Below are 20684 nucleotides of genomic sequence, written 5' to 3'. Positions count from 1 at the left end.
AAAAGACTAAAAATAAATTGAAAAGGAGAACCTTGTAATTTTTTTTTTACAAAACCCCTACATTTCCACTCAAGCTTTATAATTAGAACAAAAAGTAAAAATAAATCAGAAAGCTTTCACAAAGTTTAATATTTTATTACGTGGGGAGATGCACCTTTTCCAGTCAGGCTGACCAATGATCGCCTTGCCCCCTCACAGATTATCAAGATTTCCTCTGACCCACGAACAATGAAGCAAAGGTCTTTCAGTAAATGCCACGTCGATCCGCCCCGGTTAAGAAACAGTCACGCTTTCTGGGTCATGGAAATCCCCGAGTGGGTCTGCCAGGCCACTGATTAAGGGGAAGTGTGTGTGGTTATTACCGCTGGAGTTCCCCTAAGACTTCAGAGGAAAGCACCAGCTCACAAGCAAACCGCTGGGAGGAGTGCGGGACGCGGGGAGCGGGGAGGGCGTGGGGAAGGGGCGGGGCGGAGTGGGGGTGGGGAAGACGGTTAAAAGGCCGCGGGAGCCTCCGGCCCGCCCCGAACGGCGGGGGCGGCGGGTGGCGCCCGCCAGGTCTCGGCTGGCACATCCCCTCTGGCGCGAACCGGCGCGGGGTTGCAGGCCGACGACCAGGACTGCGGTGAGTGATCGTGCGCGCGCGCGTGCGCGCGACCCCCAGGGATGCCGCGCGGGAAGGGGCCACATCTGCGGCTCTTCCCGGTTCTCGCGAGCCAGCGCGGGAACAGAGTGCGAGCTCCGGCGGCCTGACTGGCGCGGCCGCGCTCCTCAGGCCGGTCCCCGCCGCCGCCGCCGCCGCCGCCGCCGCCCAGACTTGCCCTCAAGCTCTGGGGCCCGCCGGCTCCGGCCCTGCTTCGCCGACACTCGCTTTCCTTCCGCCTTCCTGCCAAGTGTGCAATTCCTGTTTTCCTTTTGCCGTGAGTCAGTGGAAGGGGGGGTGTTTGACAGTTGGTTTAATGGATGGCCGAAAGGTATCGCTGCAGGAGGACATGGCGACCCACACCCGAGTTCGCGCCTGGAAAATCCCCTGGACAGGGGAGCCTGGTGGGCCACAGCCCGTGGGGTCGCACAGAGCCGACTGGACTGAGCGACTAAGCCCAAGAGGTATCACCGACTTCAGCCGGCGCCAGATGGCTTGGCCATAGTAAGGACTTAGTAGAGTCTTTCTTTAATGAACAGACGGAGGAGTGTTCCCAAGTGGTGACAGAAAGAGCAGATTTTTGGTGTTTTCCTGATAATCGGCCTGGAAATCCTGTAGTGCTCTTAAGAGTTAAAGAGTTAAGAGTTAACTCCAGTTAAAGTGCTGGAGATACTTGCCTGTTCCTGTTCCGTCTCTCAGTCGTGTCCGACTCTTTGCGACCCCGTGGACTGTAGCCTACCAGGCTTCTCCGTCCATGGGATTCTCCAGGCAAGAATACTGGAGTGGGTTACCGTTTCCTTCTCCAGGGGATCTTCCCGACCCAGGGATCGACCTGATGCTAAACTAACAGTCATATTAACTTTGTCATTATTTTTTGCTAACATTGCTGCTGCTAAGTCGCTTCAGTCGTGTCCGACTCTGTGCGACCCCATAGACGGCAGCCCACCAGGCTCCCCGTCCCTGGGATACTCCAGGCTAGAACACTGGAGTGGGTTGTCATTTCCTTCTCCAAAGCATGAAAGTGAAAGTGAAGCCGCTCAGTCGGGTCCGACTCCTAGCGACCCCATGGACCGCAGCCTACCAGGCTCCTCCGTCCATGGAACTTTCCAGGCAAGAGTACTGGAGTGGGTTGCCATTGCCTTCTCCGTTTGCTAACATTAGGTGTTTCTAAAACCTAGTGTACTCAAAGACTCTCTCAAAAGACTTCACGTGTGTCTTTCAGGTTTTTCACAGTCCTACGAAGCAGTTGTCATATTTACCTCCACTGACAATGAGAAAACTCTGGGCTCAGGGAGATTTACTTGTCCATAGTCACACCTCTGGACACTGATGAGTATTGGAAACCCAAGATGTCTGACTCCAAAGCCTGTACTACCATCACCTAGCAGACTTTGTAGTCATTAATGTAAAATTGATGTCCTTAATACCATGCAAATGAGGGTGCTGCGATCCTGAGGGGCTCAGTCAAGTTTGCTGACATTGACTTCGCAACAGAAACTCTTACTGTCTTCATTGTTTGCCAGACGGGATGGATATGGGGCTAGGAGGATTGATAAAGAGCTGCTGCACAGTTCTGCCGTGAGGGAGACCGCAGACTAGGGGGTGATGATTTAGTTGCTAAGTCGTGTCCGACTCTTGCGACCCCATGGACTGTAACCTGCCAGGGTCTTCTATCCATGGGATTCTCCAGGCAAGAACACTGGAGTGGGTTGCCATTTCTTTCTCCAGGGGATCTTCCCGACCGAGGAATGGAACCCGGGTCTCCTGCATTGCAAGCTGATTCTTTACGGACTGAGCTAGAGACAAAAGGCACACTTAACCTCTAGTATCAGAGACTTGGATGTGCTAAGTGTCCAAGAGGAAGAGATATCCAGTATCCCTGGCATCAGGGAGGTTGCCCACTAGAAGTGAAGAGTGAGAAGAGGTGTGACTGGGGATGAGCCAATCTGAGAAGCAACCACTAGAAAGGAAAGAGGAATTCCGAGAGAGAAGCCAAGGAACTAGAACATTTGTTAGAGGAAGTGAGCCCCAGTGGCAGGTGTGAAAAATTCCACTGGTTTTGGGAAAGAAGCCACTGGTGTTACTCATATTGAGAGTGGTTTTCCTCAGGCATAGAAAACAAACTTACTGCTACCGAAAAGGAAGGAGGGGGAGGGATAAATTAGGAAGATAGGATTGACATATACACACTACTCTCTGTCTGTATATAAAATCAACAAGGACCTCCTGTATAGCACAGGAAACCATATTCATTATTTGTAATAAACTATAAAGAAAAAGAATCTCTGTATCAGAGTGCCCAATGGGAGAGCATGTACCCTCCCAAAAGGGTGCAGCCACTGCTTCAGTTCAGTTCAGTTCAGTTCAGTCGCTCAGTCGTGTCCGACTCTCCGCGACCCCATGAATCACAGCACGCCAGGCCTCCCAGTCCATCACCAACTCCCGGAGTACACTCAAACTCATGTCCACAGAGTCGGTGATGCCATCCAGCCATCTCATTCTCCGTCGTCCCCTTCTCCTCCCGCCCCCAACCTTTCCCAGCATCAGAGTTTTTTCCAGTGAGTCAACTCGTCGCATGAGGTGGCCAAAGTATTGCAGTTTCAGCTTTAGCATCAGTCCCTCCAATGAACATCCAGGATTGATCTCCTTTAGAACGGACTGGTTGGATCTCCTTGCAGTATAAGGGACTCTCAAGAGTCTTCTCCAACACCACAGTTCAAAAGCATCGATTCTTCGGCGATCAGCTTTCTTCACAGTCCAACTCTCACATCCATACATGACCATGGGAAAAACCATTGCCTTGACTAGACGGACCTTGGTTGGCAAAGTAATGTCTCTGCTTTTTAATATGCTATCTAGGCTGGTCATAACTTTCCTTCCAAGGAGCAAGCGTCTTTTAATTTCATGGCTGCAATCAGCATCTGCAGTGATTTTGGAGCCCAATAGTTTATTGTTGCCATCCAGAAATATATGCCTGGCATAGTGAGATCTTTTGATATTTTTATGAGAGCATTGGAATCTAGAATGTCATGGGAAATCTCTTACTTTTTTTTTTGGCCCCTCTACATAACATGCAGGATCTTAATTCCCTGTCCAGGGACTGAACCCTTGCCTCATTTAGTGGAAGTGTGGAGTCTTGACCACTGGGGAAGTCTGGAAATCTCTTACTTACAAAAAGTGTTGGTAATTAACTAAAACATTGAAAAACACAGTGATATTTTTCCTGGAAAAATCTTATTGGAAGGCTGGTGGAATTAAAATGAGTCATACAGATTAGTTAATAGCACTGTTTCAGTGTTAATTTCCTGGTTTCTGTAGTTATGCTATGGTTATATAAGATGCTAATTTGGAGGAGGTTGAATGCAGGATATGTGAAAACTCTTATGTTTATGAGTTTTTTCTCTTTATAAACAAAGTAAAAAGTTTAAAAAATTAGTGAAATGCTGGAGTCTTAATTCTATGCAAGCCAAACATAATACCTCTGCTGGCCACCAATCTGAGGTCTCTGGTTTTTGTCTGGGATTTTTTGGCCTCTACAGTGGCTAGTACACCAACTTGTATATGGTAGACATTCAGTAAATACTAGTGCTCTACTTTGGAAAAACTGTTTACAAAGTGATCATGGTGTAACATCTATGAATTATTTGACTTTTAAAACTGTCTTTTTTTTTTTAAACAGGTTTTACAAAAGAGAGGAACTGCTCTACTTCTAGATTTTTTTCCAGTTTTTTCTATAAATCATAACATCTGAAAATGGAGGCCTAAAACTCTTAAAAGGGACTTAGTCTGATCTGAGGGAGGTAGTTTTGTGCATGAATAAACAAAGTAGAATAACTAGAGTTTTCGGTATCCAAAGAATGTTAATTTCAAAAATATGATCTAGTTATAAGAGGTATAATTATACAGTAATAATAGGTTTGATTCTGAATTTAACTTGTGGATATAAAGAAATGATTGTAGTTGAGACATATTGTTGAAGTACTTTTTTTCAAAGTTGGCCAGGCAGTTTCCTACTGGCTGCTGTGTCGAATAGAAAAAAATTGTACCTGTGTTTGGTAAAGATTTAAAAATGAATGACAGTTATCTAGAACACAGAATTAATATTCAGCCTTCTGCTAAGTTAGAGAAATATGCATATAAAACCTTTGGCATGTTAAAAGATTTCTGCAGGGACAAAGAAATGTCAAAACCAAAACTTTTTGATAGGTACAACAAAATAAGAGTAAGTACGAAAGATAAACGTGATGATTGGTAAAGAAATTAACCATTTCTAAGCCTATTAATATTTTGAAAGTCAAAAATTTAGTTTGTTCAAATGGGCTGTTATCTCTGAGAATAATTAGAATGAGAGTGATGGGTGGATGGTTACTTTTTGGTAAATGAACAAACTTAATTCAGAAAGAAATGCACACAGAGATAGTAGTGACACTACACAGAAAGAGTAATAACACCAAGGGTTTTATATTTTAAAATAACAAATAATATTACACATTTTATAACAATGTGTAAACTTATTGACTAATGAAAGGAATACTGAAGTTAAACAATAATTCACCTTTGAGGGAAATAATCACTGCTATTTCTGATACCACCTGGAAAGAAAGCATTGAAGTCTGCAATAAAAATCCTCAATATATATGAGACCCAGGAAACATGCTTGCAAATCACTTCTGGAAGAACCATGATGACTTGTTTATTGGTCATTACTGATACTATTGATGTAGATCTGCCTACTGGTAGCTAGTTTTAATTGAGAAATTCTGAAATTTGAGGTCTCTGCTGTTCAAAAGAAGTGGATTGTGACAAAGTAAATTTATTATGTTTTGTCAAGATAAATTCTGGTTCAAGGTATGCTATCTGTGAAATAGTTTTTGACCAAAGCCAAATTTTTTTAATCCATCTGTTTTTTGTTTGTTTTTTTAAAATTTATTATCCATCTTAGCTTGGAGACAGCGCTCTGACTTCTGACTGTTTTTAAAAATAAATTCATTATCAGGAGATTTGATGTTGGCTCAACAGGATGGAGCTGAGCCTAAAAGATCAAATGAGCAAATATACTCATCTCTGATAGTTTATTTGAAATGGAATGTTTAATTTGCTAAGATCTAGAGGCATCACTATGACTCAGCAGTCAGGTACCTATCTGTGGAAGTAATTATTATTTAATAAATCTTGAAACCAGGTCTTAAGATCTGTGAGCCAATTCTGTTACTACTTAAGTTCTTCATCTGGAAGAAAATTTTGGATTGTTTTCTTCTCCCTATTAAAATGGTTGTAGGAAGAAAAATTAATTTGAGCAAGATTTAGGATATACTGTATTTCACTGAATCTAAGATGTCATCATTTGTAAAGCATGCCATTATTTTATGTACCTCCTAGAAATAAAAATCCTGTTAATTAAAATGTGATATGCCATTGATTGTAAGATACCTCTCCATAACAGAGATATTGAAACATGTGCCTTAGAATCAGTGAAATATAATAATCCATTATTTTCTTCTTTTGAGGTAGGTTTTACAGTTTCTTTTCCCTGGTTCCAAAATTTCACAATTAAAAAAAAGCAGAATAAGTATAGTTTGAATATTTTTGTGTTGGGACACTTATGTAGCATAGCTTTTTGCCAAAACAAACTATGTGAGACATTTTATCTTCAGGCTGACCAAATGTCACTGAAGCATACTAGTGGAGAAGGTGACCTGCCTGTGGAGACACCTGACACAAAATGGCATCTTGATGACATAAGGCATTCTACATTTTTATGAAGGTTTTAATTTCATCACAAGGTACTGTGTAGCATCATGTTTACATTGTATATATCAAGAGTATGCAGAAGTGCAAGTTGTACATAATTGTCCCTTAAAATGTATCAGTATAGGATTTAGAATCTTGCCATGCTGTAATCCTAAATCCTTAGAAGAAAAAAGAATGGAAGATTTCCTGTTCTGAGTGTTCAGCCTAGTACTAAAATGAATAAAAATCAAAAGCCATGCACAAAACTACCTCCCCAGAGAAAGACTAGTCCCTTTTCCTCCCCATCCATTTCATTATGAACATAGTAGAAAATAGTGTATTCTTGTCAAATTTGATGAAGAGTGCCAACATGTTTGAACTGAAGTATGACTTTTCATGTGAGCTCTACCGAATGTCTACATATTCAGCTTTCCCTGCCGGTGTTCCTGTCTCAGAAAGGAGTCTTGCTCGTGCTGGTTTTTATTACACTGGTTTGAATGACAAAGTCAAATGCTTCTGCTGTGGACTGATGTTGGATAACTGGAAACAAGGAGACAATCCTATTGAGAAGCATAAAAAGTTGTATCCTAGCTGTAGCTTTGTTCAGAATCTAAATTCAGTTAACGTTTCAGGAGCCTCTTCTCAGCCTACTTTTCCTTCTTCATTAACAAATTCCACGCATTCACTACTTCCCAGTTTGGAAAACAGTGGCTACTTTAGTGGCTCTTATTCAAGCTTTCCATCAAATGTTTTAAACTCTGGACCAAATCAAGATTTTTCTGCCTTGAGGATAAGTTCCTACCCTTGTGCAATGAATACTGAAAAAGCCAGATTACTTACCTTCCAGATGTGGCCGTTGACTTTTCTGTCACCAACAGACCTGGCAAAAGCAGGCTTTTACTACATAGGACCAGGAGACAGAGTGGCTTGCTTTGCCTGTGGTGGAACATTGAGCAATTGGGAACCGAAGGATGATGCTATGTCAGAACACCTGAGACATTTCCCCAACTGTCCGTTTTTAGGAAATCAGCTCCAAGGCACTACTTCAAGGTACACTGCTTCTAATCTGAGCATGCAGACATACGCAGCCCGCATTAAAACGTTCTGCAGCTGGCCCTCTAGTGTTCCAGTTCATCCTGAGCAGCTTGCAAGCGCAGGCTTTTATTATGTGGGTAAGAAGCTTAATCTAATAATAAAAAAATATTCAACATGTTAATCTTATACATTTTCGTGGTAAAATTATATGGATTCATAAGTTTTGGTCCAAAATTAATTTTAGGTCACAGTGATGATGTGAAATGCTTTTGCTGTGATGGTGGACTGAGGTGTTGGGAATCTGGAGATGATCCATGGGTGGAACATGCCAAGTGGTTTCCACGGTAATTGTTTTGAGATTTTCTATGCACATGTGTGTAAGATGAATTTTATGTGTGTAACTTAATCAACTGTTGCTTTAGTCTGTCTTTGTTTCAAAAATACATTTGTGAATAAATTTAGGGAGGCTTACTTAGAAAAATAACTGCTTAAAAAGTTTTGGTGGAAACTTAAGATAAATAGTTCAAGATTTCTTTGTGTGTGTAATTAATATAAATATATATTAAAATAAGATGCTCATTATAAACCCAAGTCACACATTATAGGAAAGTACAGAGAGAAAAAATTTAAATGTTGAGAAATCTCACCACCTAAAGATGACCATAGTTACCATTTTCATGAACATCCCTCCAGAGACATCTCAAATGTATAAAATTTTATATAAATTAGATATATGTACTACTTTGAAACTTTTCAGTCAACATTATGTCTTGAACATATTTCCATTTATTCAACACTCAATAATATTAATTACCTATTACCAGGCACTGTTGTAGATATTTAATATACTTGGTTGAACAAAATCAAAACTCCTGGTCTCTTATGCTAAACTTATAGCAGGAGAGATCAAACAGCACAAGCTTAATAAATAAGTTATATAGCATGTTGGAATATAATAAGTGCTTTGGATAAAAAGAAAAAAAGAGATGGTTGAAGGATATCATAAGTACCAGGCTGATTGCAGTATGAAACAGAGTCATCAGGGTAATTATAGATCCATTTCATTTGTTTTGTTCACTGCATAGCATTTTGCTATCATGTCTTTCGATTATTCCATGCTTGTTTTCACTCCTTTTTAAATTAAAATCAGGTAACCTTTAATTATATTTTTCATGGTCAACACTTTTAATATTTGTTAATGTTGATTACTAAATGTTTACATTATATAAGTTTTTAATACTGTTCTTCCCTTCTAACAACTTTGCACTCCCCAAATATTTCAGATTTCAAAAATTATGAAGATTAAAAAGAATACCTTTAAAAACATAGACATTTTTAAAAAGTGCTGCTAGCTTTCTATTGTGGTAATTTTTTGAATATATAAAGAACTGATAATTTTGCTTTGATCGAGTCATGAATTCATTTTGTACTCAAATTCGACAATGGATGTGTATTTTCTAGGAACTGCCAAACTTGTGAATGTCTGACGTACTAGAAAATATCTTCATCTTCCTCATTCTTTCTCTTTGTATATTTTCAGCTTTTAAACATACATACATACCTTATGTATGAACAGTATCATTTATTAGGGAACTTTCTACCTTGTCTCCTTATTAGTGTTCAGAGCGTTTTTAGGAATCTTAGAACAGTTGAAGAGAGCAGCTGGGAACTCAGAATGGAGACAGCCTTGCTTTTCTCAGTAGACTTGAGAGCCTCACGACCTCTAGCTGCCTCAGTCTTGGCTGATTACCAGTTACAGCCCTCCTCTTGCTGATATCTTGCTTTTGACTGCAGCATCTCTTACCATTTCCTATATGCTAAATGAATAGTCAAGTGGTTATAATTATGTTTATGTTCATTTGAAATATTTACCAGGCTACAAATGGCCAGATTTAAATTTGTTTAAATATAAATAACCAGGTTAATTTTGTTAATTTTGTTTACATTTTAGGTGTGAGTACTTAATACAGATTAAAGGACAAGAGTTCATTAGTCGAGTTCAAGCCAGTTACCCTCATCTACTTGAACAGGTAAAGGACAGTTTTTTAAAATCATTTGTTAAATTGACTTTCTGATAAATTGCTTTCTGATAATTACAGAGAGTAGACTTTAATGAAAAGACAAGAATCACTTTAAAAATACATTTTCTTTTTTCAACACCCAGCATGATCTTAGAGAGTGCTCAGTTCAGTTCGGTTCAGTTGCCCAGTTGTGTCCAACTCTTTGTGACCCCATGAACCACAGCACTTCAGGCCTTCCTGTCCATCACCAACTGCCAGAGTCTACCCAAACCCATGTCCACTGAGTCATCCAACCATCTCATCCTCTGTTGTCCCCTTCTCCTCCTGCCCTCAATCTTTCCCAGCATCAGGGTCTTTTCAAATGAGTCAGCTCTTCCCATCAGGTGGCCAAAGTATTGGAGTTTCAGCTTCAACATCAGTCCTTCCAGTGAACACCCAGGACTGATCTCCTTTAGGATGGACTGGTTGGATCTCCTTGCAATCCAGGGGACTCTCAACAGTCTTCTCCAACACCACAGTTTAAAAGCATCAATTCTTTAGTGCTCAGCTTTCTTTATAGTCCAACACTCACTTCCATACATGACCACTGCAAAAACCATAGCCTTGACTAGACGGACCTTTGTTGACAAAGTAATGTCTCTGCTTTTTAATATGCTATCTAGGTTGGTCATAACTTTCCTTCCAAGGAGTAAGTGTCTTTTAATTTCATGGCTGCAATCACCATCTGCAGTGATTTTGGAGCCCCCAAAAATAGTCAGCCACTGTTTCCACTGTTGCCCCATCTATTTGCCATGAAGTGATGGGACCAGATGCCATGATCTTAGTTTTCTGAATGTTGAGCTTCAGGCCAACTTTTTCACTCTCCTCTTTCGCTTTCATCTTTAGTTCTTCTTCACTTTCTGCCATAAGGGTGGTGTCATCTGCATATCTGAAGTTATTGATATTTCTCCCGACAGTCTTGATTCCAGCTTGTGCTTCTTCCAGCCCAGCATTCCTCATGATATACTCTGCATATAAGTTAAATAAGCAGGGTGACAATATACAGCCTTGACATACTCCTTTCCCAATTTGAAACCAGTCTGTTGTTCCATGTCCAGTTCTAACTGTTGCTTCCTGACCTGCATACAGGTTTCTAAAGAGGCAGGTCAGGTGGTCTGGTATTCCCATCTCCTTCAGAAGTTTCCACGGTTTATTGTGATCCACACAGTCAAAGGCTTTGGCATAGTCACGAAATAGTAGAGAGTCCTTCTCTTTGGATAACAGCAGATCCAAAATTAGAAACCTTCTGAAAAATAATATTTAAGTTATATTTCTGAATATTACTCTAATCAAGTTGTAATAAATTACTTGAGGAAAAAATTGACTAGGTAATAGCATTTAAGTTATACTCTATATCACCATGATGATGAGCTATAAATTTTTCTTAAAAGGATTTGAGGAAGATAATTATATTGCTCTTCCTAATCTTCCCAGAAAAGCAAATAAGAACTTATAGAATAGCTTGAGGATCAAACACTTCCTAGCCACGGTCAATGGAACTAATATTAGATCCAGCTTATCCCAAAGGAACATCCAGAAAATGGAAGATCTTTGGGATAATAGGTAAACAATGATTGTCTTGTAGATAACTAAAAAGATATAACCCTTTTTGTGCCTTAATGAAAATGAGTTTTATTTGTTAATACATACACACATGTGAAGAAAGTCTTACTAGTTTATGGCCTACAGAATTGAATTGCTGTTGAATGTAAATAAAATTCTGCTTTTGACATAAAAAACATGTTGCCAATAAACAAGTCAGTTTGCAATAAATTGAATAAGTTTCGATTAATTTTTATTGCAATGAATAAGATAAAATTTACATTTTAATTTATGTACATTTTTTTTGTAGCTGTTATCTACTTCAGACAATCCAGAAGATGAAAATACAGAGTCACCAAGTATGTATACTAATAATAATTGCTACATTTAAATATTAGAATCATTTGATACTGTTAAGATTGAAAGCTGATAATTACATAATATACATTTATGTTATGATTTATAATTTACAATGAATTTTCAAATACACTTGATATTTTTCAAACCTTAGTGCATATCATAATTGCCTGAGGAACTCCAAAAAATACAGGTTTCTAGTCTCACTTTAACCCTACTGAATTGAATCATAGTATCTAAAAGTGGGGCTTGACTGTCTCTAGTTTTAACAGACTTCATACATCCAGTTTTCAGACCAGTGTGGGAACAGGTGCACTATGACATTAGATTGCATACATATTATTTCTATGAAATGGACAGAGTAGAAAATAATATTCCCATTTTTTCAATAAGGACTTGGAGGCTCAGAGAGGAGGTTAAGTGACCTGTCCATCACCTTAACCTAAAAGGTGATAGAGCCAATATTTGAATAAGCCCTTCTCCATTATCCAGTGTTCAATTCAATAAATATTTGTTGCGCTTCTGCTGTTCTGAGAAATGAATAAAGAACAGAATAACTGTAACATCTGTTCTCATGAGCTCCTAGTCTGAGGGACACAGGAAAATGCACAGATAGGATAATGGTGCAGAAAATAAAGTGGGCTCAGAGAACACATATGGGACATTAGCCCAGACATGGAAGGTCAGAAAAGCCTTTCTAGAAGAAGTGTTTGTCTTAGCACAGAAGCAAACAGAAGAATGAAAGTTAGCCAGATAACGAAGGGAGGAAAAGAATATTCTCGGCAGAGAGAACAGCACTTGAAAGACTTAAGTGACAGAGGAGAACAGGCACATTAGAAAAACTGAACATACTTGTATGGATAGAAGTAGGATTTGTGAACAGATGAATGAATGAAGCAGGCTGGCTTTACAGTGGTCAGCACAATAGGCAGAATTTGACCCAGCTGTCAGTTTGTGACTTCTGGGCTATAAGACAGTTGAGTAAGTGGCAAGTGATGAGGCTGAAGGGGTTAGGGCCCAGACTGTATAAGATCTTATAAGGCACAACTGAATGTTACCTTAAAAGCAAAGGAATTGTTGATGGAATTTATGGAAATTCAGATTTGTGTTTTTAAAAAGTCATTCTGATTACAATATTGAGAATAAACTAGGTAGGAACAGTGTTGTAGAAGGCCACTGCAGTAATAGAGATGAGTGATGACAATTGGCCTATTTCAAAATTATGTAAAACATATTTAATTTAGAAATCTCGTTTGTTCATTCCACTTGGGGAAAAAGGAATCTCAATGCTGGTTGGGATGATCCACCAGCACCAACATTCTATTTCTTTCTCCCACTTATAGTTATGCCAGGTAATGCATATTTTGTATCTGAATACAATATTCCTTGTTCCTATTTTAGTGACTGAACATGTATCAGTTCAGTTCAGTTCAGTTCAGTCGCTCAGTCATGTCCGACTCTCCGCGACCCCATGAATCACAGCACGCCAGGCCTCCCTGTCCATCACCAACTCCCGGAGCTCACTCAAACTCATGTCCACAGAGTCGGTGATGCCATCCAGCCATCTCATTCTCTGTCGTCCCCTTCTCCTCCCGCCCCCAACTTTTCCCAGCATCAGAGTCTTTTCCAGTGAGTCAACTCGTCGCATGAGGTGGCCAAAGTATTGCAGTTTCAGCTTTAGCATCAGTCCTTCCAATGGACACCCAGGATTGATCTCCTTTAGAATGGACTGGTTGGATCTCCTTGCAGTATAAGGGACTCTCAAGAGTCTTCTCCAACACCACAGTTCAAAAGCATCGATTCTTCGGCGATCAGCTTTCTTCACAGTCCAACTCTCACATCCATACATGTATATCATTATTTTAAATTTATGAAAGGTAGTGCAAAAATAGTACCTGCATATTTTCTGGGCCTTATGTTTTTGATATTGTAATAAATTGCAATTTAGAAAATATACAAACTCTCCCGTAATGTGTTAAATTCCTTATTTCATATAGTTATTCATTTTGGACCCGGAGAAAACCATTCAGAAGATTCAGTCATGATGAATACACCTGTGATTAAAGCTGCTTTGGAAATGGGCTTTAGTAGAAAGCTGGTAAAGCAAACAGTTCAGAGTAAAATCCTAATGACTGGAGAGAATTATAAAACCATCAGTGATCTTGTATTAGATTTACTTAATGCAGAAGATGAAATAAGGGAAGAGGAGAAAGAAAGAGCAACTGAGGAAAAAGAATCAGGTACACATATTTATTTACAGTCTCTATTTCCAAAAGGATGCCACTGTATATGTTATTGAAAATATACTCATTAATCTAATTGGATTTTATGTTCAGTCTTCTACATTTGAATTCTGAAAACTTTCTTCACATTAAAATATATTTGATTGCTTATTAGTAAATTAATATTGTATATATTGAGTGAAAGCAAATTTTCCTGCCTTTTCTTAATTTCTGTTTTTACTCTGAATAATTGATTGTGGATATAATTATTCATGGCACATTAAAAAAATGTTGGTTTTTTAAAAAATTTTTGTCTGCACTGGGTCTTCCTTGCTGCACATGGGCTTTCTGTAGTCGTGGTGCCTGGCTTCTCGTTGCAGTGCCTTCTCCTGTTGTGGAGCACAGAGTCTGTGGCACTCGAGCTTCAGCAGTTGCAGCTCTCAAGTTTTAGAGCGCATGCTTAGTAGTTGTGGTGTACAGGCTTAGTTGCTCCTTGGCACGTGCAGTCTTCCCAGACCAGGGATTGAACCTGTGTCCCCTGCATTACAAGGTGGATTCTTAACCACTGGACCACCAGGGAAGCCCATGGCACATTTTTGATCCCGGACTAGTTGCTCACTCCTCTTCGCTGTAAATTGGGGTGGGATCAGGGACAACTATTAATAGTAGCATAACAGTGTGTCTCAACCTGTGACTATAAAGTAATGTACAAATTATTATTAAGTTTCCTATTTGCCCACACAAGATCTGAGTTCCCTTGTGGAGTGTCTATTATTTAAAAGAGTGCTGGGATACTCTTTCACATTCTCTCAAGACAAGTTGCCTGTGACCTTCCATGCTAGCCCTGTCTTCTTGTTAGCTCTGCTCTGTTGCTCTTCAAAAAACTCTCTCCTCTCAGCATGTTCATTCTTATCTGGTTGCTCTGCTTCCATCATCACTTTGGACTGGACAAAGAGAAATGTTGATCTCTCCTTTGCCACTCTTTCTCAAGCATGGACCAGATCCAAGAGTCCTTTCAACACAGCTGAAAACAGATTACAACTCTTAACAAGCTCTTACTGGAGATTTAGGGATCACAGAAGGACATTATATCACACATGGCAGTTGACAGCTAAAACTGTATGTGTGCTTTTTTGGTGCCCCTAAACCCATCCTCATGAATCTCTCTGCCTAGCTCCTGATTAATCTCTGTGTAGCTCTGACCAGTTTACACAAATGAGTAGGAAAGTCCTAAGCAAGGGTCAGTTCAGTTCAGTTCAGTCGCTCAGTCATGTCCAACTCTTTGTGACCCCATGGACTGCAGCATGCCAGGCTTCCCTGTCCATCACCAACTCCCAGAGCTTACTCAAATTCAATTCCATTGAGTCAGTGATGCCATCCAACCATCTCATCCTTTGTCGTCCCCTTCTCTTCCTGCCTTCAATCTTTCCCAGCATCAGGGTCTTTTCAAATGAGTCAGTTCTTTGCATCAGGTGGCCAAAGTGTTGGACTTTCAGCTTTAGCATCAGTCCTTCCAATGAATATTCAGGACTAATTTCCTTTAGGATGGACTCGTTGGATCTCCCTGCTGTCCGAGGGACTCTCAAGAGTCTTCTCCAGTGCCACAGTTCAAAAGCATCAATTCTTTGGTGCTCAGCTTTCTATATAGTCCAACTCTCACAACCATACGTGACGACTAGAAAAACCATAGGTTTGACTAGACGGACCTTTGTTGGCAAAGTAATGTCTCTGCTTTTTAATATGCTATCTAGGTTGGTCATAACTTTTCTTCCAAGGAGCAAGCGTCTTTTAATTTCATGGCTGCACTCACCATCTGCAGTATTTTTCAGTTCAGTTTAGTCGCTCAGTTGTGTCCGACTCTCTGTGACCCCATGAATCACAGCAAGCCACGCCTCCCTGTCCACCACCAACTCCCGGAGTTCACTCAAACTCATGTCCACAGAGTCGGTGATGCCATCCAGCCATCTCGTTCTCGGTCGTCCCCTTCTCCTCCCGCCCCCAACTTTTCCCAGCATCAGAGTCTTTTCCATTGAGTCAACTCGTTGCATGAGGTGGCCAAAGTATTGGAGTTTCAGCTTTAGCATCAGTCCTTCCAATGAACACCCAGGATTGATCTCCTTTAGAATGGACTGGTTGGCTCTCCTTGCAGTCCAAGGGACTCTCAAGAGTCTTCTCCAGCACCACAGTTCAAAAGCATCGATTCTTCGTCGATCAGCCTTCTTCACAGTCCAACTCTCACATCCATACATGACCACTGGAAAAACCATAGCCTTGACTAGACGGACCTTTGAACCCCCCAAAATAAAGTCTGTCACTGTTTCCACTGTTTCCCCATCTATTTCCCATGAAGTGATGGGACCAGATGCCATGATCTTAGTTTTCTGAATGTTGAGCTTCAGGCCACCTTTTTCACTCTCCTCTTTCACTTTCATCAAGAGACTCTTTAGTTCTTTGCTTTCTGCCATAAGGGTGGTATCATCTGCATACCTGAGGTTGTTGCTGTTTCTCCCGGCAATCTTGATTCCAGCTTGTGCTTCATCCAGTCCAGCATTTCTCATGATGTACTCTGCATATAAGTTAAATAAGCAGGGTGACAATATACAGCCTTGACATACTCTTTTCCCAGTTTGGAACCAATCTGTTGTTCCATGTTCAGTTCTAACTGTTGATTCTTGACCTGCATACAGATTTCTCAGGAGGTCCCCAAATATCCACAAAGCCCAGAATGAGAAAGGTTTGCACCCCTGCCCTTGTCCATGGCCATCTGAGACCTCTTTCTTCCCAGGATAGTTGACTATGAGATTGTCCACTCCATTCCTGGATAAATCTACCCCTGGCCAACCCAGACAGACATACCAGATCATAGTGATACAGCAGCCTCTATTTACCAAAGTGTGACTTACTTATTCAGTTGTACATGTCACCAGTACAGCAGTAGTGTAGTCCCAAGTTTGCCCAACCTTGCCAGGTTCTTTTTCATTTTAAAGGGAAGATAAGGCTGCATGTCCTTCCTGTAGTTGTCACATTCTTACCACTGGTTGTCAGTGAATAACTGCTCAAAGAAGAGAACACTCATCTCCACAACTATTTAAAAAACTCTATGAAGTCTAAAGCTATCCAACTATAAAATACTTATTTTTCTTCAAAAAAAAAAATAATAATCAACAGAGTTTCCAGAGATACTCCAAGTCAATGGTGTAAGATAACTTGCATTGTCAAAAAGATCCAGTAGCTTCTCAGCTCACTGCTGTAGCTACAGTACCTAACACAATGTCTGCACAGTCTGTGCCCAAGAAATATTTTTTAATGACAATGAAAATTCTTACGTTTGTGTTACTAATTAATTTCTAGTTTCCCAGAATGGTAGGTGAGTGATTTCTTTACAAGTGTGCCCTTCAAGAGGCAACTTAGGATATTTTTTTCCAGAATAAAAGAATAGTATGTTTCAAAGGTATATTGAAATCTTTACTTTCTTATAAGCTATGATATAGCCTATGACTTTGAAGTGAGACTATTTTCCTCAGTCAATAGCAGTCTAATTTTGGAAATCTTTAGAATTTCAGAGAACTTATTAGTTTAAGTAAAATGTAATTAGGAAAATAAAAAACTTTAAAATGAATATACTTCAGTATAAAATTATATTTTAGTTTTCTAATATATCACTACTTCTTAATAATAGATTACTTAACAATATGGTAAATTCTGATTCTTCCATCCCTCTGTGTAATCTGCTTCTAATTTCTTTGTTCCTACTGCTCTTTAAATTACTGAGCCCTGATCGTTCATTTGTTCAGCAGGTATGTGTGGAACATTGACTTTTTACCACACTGTTCTGTTCGTTTTCTCATTTATTTTCAGAGCTTCAGTCCTCTTTGAAATGCGTATCTTGAGCCTGGACCATCTGACTAGGCACTAGTTAAACGGTGTTCCTTGTAATGGTTTTATTTACATGTCCTATTTAATAGAGTCAGAGTTTCTAAAATCTATCAATCATCTCCACTCAAATAATCCTTCTTTAGACAACTCAGCTTCTCTTTTTGTAGTAAAGCTTAATGGATCATGGTAAAATTATATGATAGTTAATTAACAAACCTAGATTCATAAGTCATATTCCAAAAAGATAATACAATTGCAGAGTTTCAAATATAAAATATTTTACTAGTAAATACAAAGTCTAGATTTTTAAGGAGAATATAGTGATCCTATAGCACAGGAAGGTGTGACAAGCAGGATTTCTTTTTCAAAATGTTGTTAGTGCCTTTTCCCCATTGTTATAAAATATTGAGCTAACGGTGATATCATGTATAATTTGGGGAAATAATAATTAAATGGAATTTTAAAGAAGTTTTATTGGTGACTGATAATTTAAGAAAAAATCTGTCATTTTAATTCTCTTGATTTTGCTCTTCCCACTTGGACTAGATTGGATTGAAATTTCAATTACATTTGGCTCTAAGGTTTAATTGGTTAAAGGATTAGCAGTTTTGCAGAATTGTTGAAAGCAGAGATTATGACACCCAATTCCTCAGTTTGACTTTTGCTAGTTTTATGTACTTTAGCAATTTACTTACCTCATTGTGCCTCTGTTTTCTTATCTACTAAATAAGGACACTAGTGAAAGTGAAAGTCGCTCAGTCCTGTCCGACTCTTTGCGACTCCATGGACTATACAGTTCATGGAATTCTCCAGGCCAGAATACTGGAGTGGGTATCCGTTCCCCTCTCCAAGGGATCTTCCCAACCCAGGGATCGAACACAGGTCTCCCACATTGCAAGTGGATTCTTTACCAGTTGAGCCACAAGGGAATCCCAAGAATACTGGAGTGGGTAGCCTATCCGTTCTCCAGCAGATCTTCCCAACCCAGGAATCAAACCAGGGTCTCCTGCATTGCAGGCGGATTCTTTACTGACTGAGCTGGCCTGTTGTAAAGATGAAATGAGTTAATACATATGAATACCACAGTGCTCAGCATTAGTTCTTATTATAAATAGAGTTATTTTCTACTTTGGTACTGCCAAGCTAGGAATCAACTTCAGTGCTAACTGATACTGAATTATGGTTGTTTTCATTCAGTTATATGTGTATATGTGGAAGGAAGTTTGTGGGCAGAGTTTGAATGTGATTATGTTTGTGTTCTTTTCTATAAAGATGACCTATCATTAATCCGGAAGAATAGAATGGCACTTTTTCAACATTTGACTTGTGTGCTTCCAATTCTGGATAGTCTCCTAACTGCCAGAGTGATTAGTGAACAAGAACATGATGTTATTAAACAGAAAACACAAACATCTTTACAAGCAAGAGAACTGATTGATACTATTTTAGTGAAAGGAAATTTTGCAGCCGCCATATTCAAAAACTCTCTACAAGAAATTGATCCCATGTTATACAAGCGTTTATTTGGTGAGTGCTGAAAAATTACTTTTGAAACTGTCTAGGTCAGTTGAAAATATGCTCATATTAATAATTTGTAATTACTGAAAATGATTCAACCTAATTTGTAAACTAGTAATTGTACAAAAAGATAGAAAGCTTTTGTTGCCTTGACATTTTGAAAATTATTTATAGTGTTTGGGCAGAGTCCAAACTGTTAGTTTAGAAATATATATTCTGTGACTAAATATTGTTAACCTTATTTGTAATAGTAATGCTTTTGCTTTTGCTCCCTTAGTGCAACAAGACATAAAATACATTCCTACAGAAAATGTTTCAGGTAAAATATTAATAATTTAAACCAGAAGCAAACACTGTTTTTTATTTTCTTGGCTTTTCATTGGAGGAGAAGCAGCAAATTGCCTTTTATTAACATTTTTTTCTCTCTTCTTAGATTTACCAATGGAAGAACAATTGAGGAGACTACAAGAAGAAAGAACATGTAAAGTGTGTATGGACAAAGAAGTGTCCATAGTGTTTATTCCTTGTGGTCATCTAGTAGTTTGCAAAGACTGTGCCCCTTCTCTAAGAAAATGCCCTATTTGTAGAGGTACAATCAAGGGTACAGTTCGTACATTTCTTTCATGAAGAAGATCTAAAACTCTGTCTAAACTTATACTAGAATTAATGGAAGAAATGTATTATAATTTTAACTTTGATAGTGTTTTGGTTTCTTTAAGATATTTTTATTTATCTTCAACTCAGAAGATTTTGTTTAATATATATATTTATATAAATATATTTCTACAATATGAACGTGAATATTTTATATAGCAGGAAATGATGGACTTTTGTTCTTAGGAACAAAATATAGGGATAGCACTGTAAGCACAATACTAAATTAAAATTTCAGCATTATTGAAATTGTAAGTGATGTAAAATTTAAGCTTTTGAACTGACCTTTCCGAATTTTGCATATTTTTGAGTTGTATTAAAGATCAGGAGAAGGAAATGGCAACCCACTCTGGTATTCTTGCCTGGAAAATCCCATGGATGGAAGAGCCTGGTAGGCTACAGTCCATGGGGTCACAAAGAGTTGGACACGACTAAGTGACTTCACTTTAAGGATCAGGAACACAGATTCCTTTGCTTTTTCCATCAATGTCCTATACATAGAAGGTCTTGATATTTGTTGAATGCCTTTTTTAGGACATAATGTTTTTGTAAAGAATTCTATGAGGAACATTTTAATAAAGCAATCAAAATTACTATTGTTCTTGATACCTTCATTTCTATGATATCAGATAGTGTACTGACTCCCACGCTCCTTCCCTACCTCCCTAAGACCTTTTGAATGTTGAACTCTGCTTTAGATCCCTTTCTATAAGATGCTTCTTTATTTATACTTGAAGAACACAGCGGTCAACCATAGCTGTCTTTAATCTATAGGATTTTATAGGATGTCTGAGTCAAAATAAAACATCCTCCCATTAAATTTGTTTATTCATTTGTCTGTTGATTTATTCAGGAAGTCTCATGCCTGTCCTGCCTATTGGGAAAGGCCCCTACTTTTGTTATCACCACTTTGGTATTAATTCCAGGATTTGAAAAGTACACTGGTTAGCAGTGTTTGGAATGAAAAGCTTGTAAGTCAATTTGTTCTGCTCTGCCAGTGCAGAAAGATTTCCTCCTTTGCATTACTTTTTGGTACTCAGTGTGTCCAGT

The 20684-nt window shown here is 39.1% G+C and overlaps 1 protein-coding gene across 2 annotated transcripts; it reads left to right on the top strand.

Moving 5' to 3' along the window:
* The first annotated feature begins 469 nt into the window (after positions 1–469).
* Positions 470–20227, top strand: BIRC3 (baculoviral IAP repeat containing 3). Of its 2 annotated transcripts, none has more exons than XM_055422874.2 (9): positions 470–622; positions 4320–7542; positions 7650–7749; positions 9357–9435; positions 11318–11366; positions 13362–13604; positions 18735–18989; positions 19258–19299; positions 19414–20227. In XM_055422874.2, the coding sequence occupies exons 2-9, from the start codon at positions 6687–6689 to the stop codon at positions 19605–19607; spliced, it is 1818 nt and encodes a 605-aa protein (XP_055278849.1). In that variant the 5' UTR covers positions 470–622; positions 4320–6686; the 3' UTR covers positions 19608–20227. The 2 variants fall into 2 exon arrangements, with proteins under 2 accessions (XP_055278849.1, XP_055278848.1); XM_055422873.2 differs by having other exon boundaries at positions 527–917.
* The last annotated feature ends 457 nt before the right edge of the window (positions 20228–20684 follow it).

This window comes from Moschus berezovskii, chromosome 14 (assembly GCF_049115385.1).
Source record: "Moschus berezovskii isolate FMDL1 chromosome 14, NW_MosBer_1.0, whole genome shotgun sequence".
Classification (NCBI taxonomy): Eukaryota; Metazoa; Chordata; class Mammalia; order Artiodactyla; family Moschidae; genus Moschus; species Moschus berezovskii.
The sequence above is the reverse complement of the archived record's forward strand: the minus strand, read 5'-3'. Positions and strand labels throughout refer to the sequence as shown.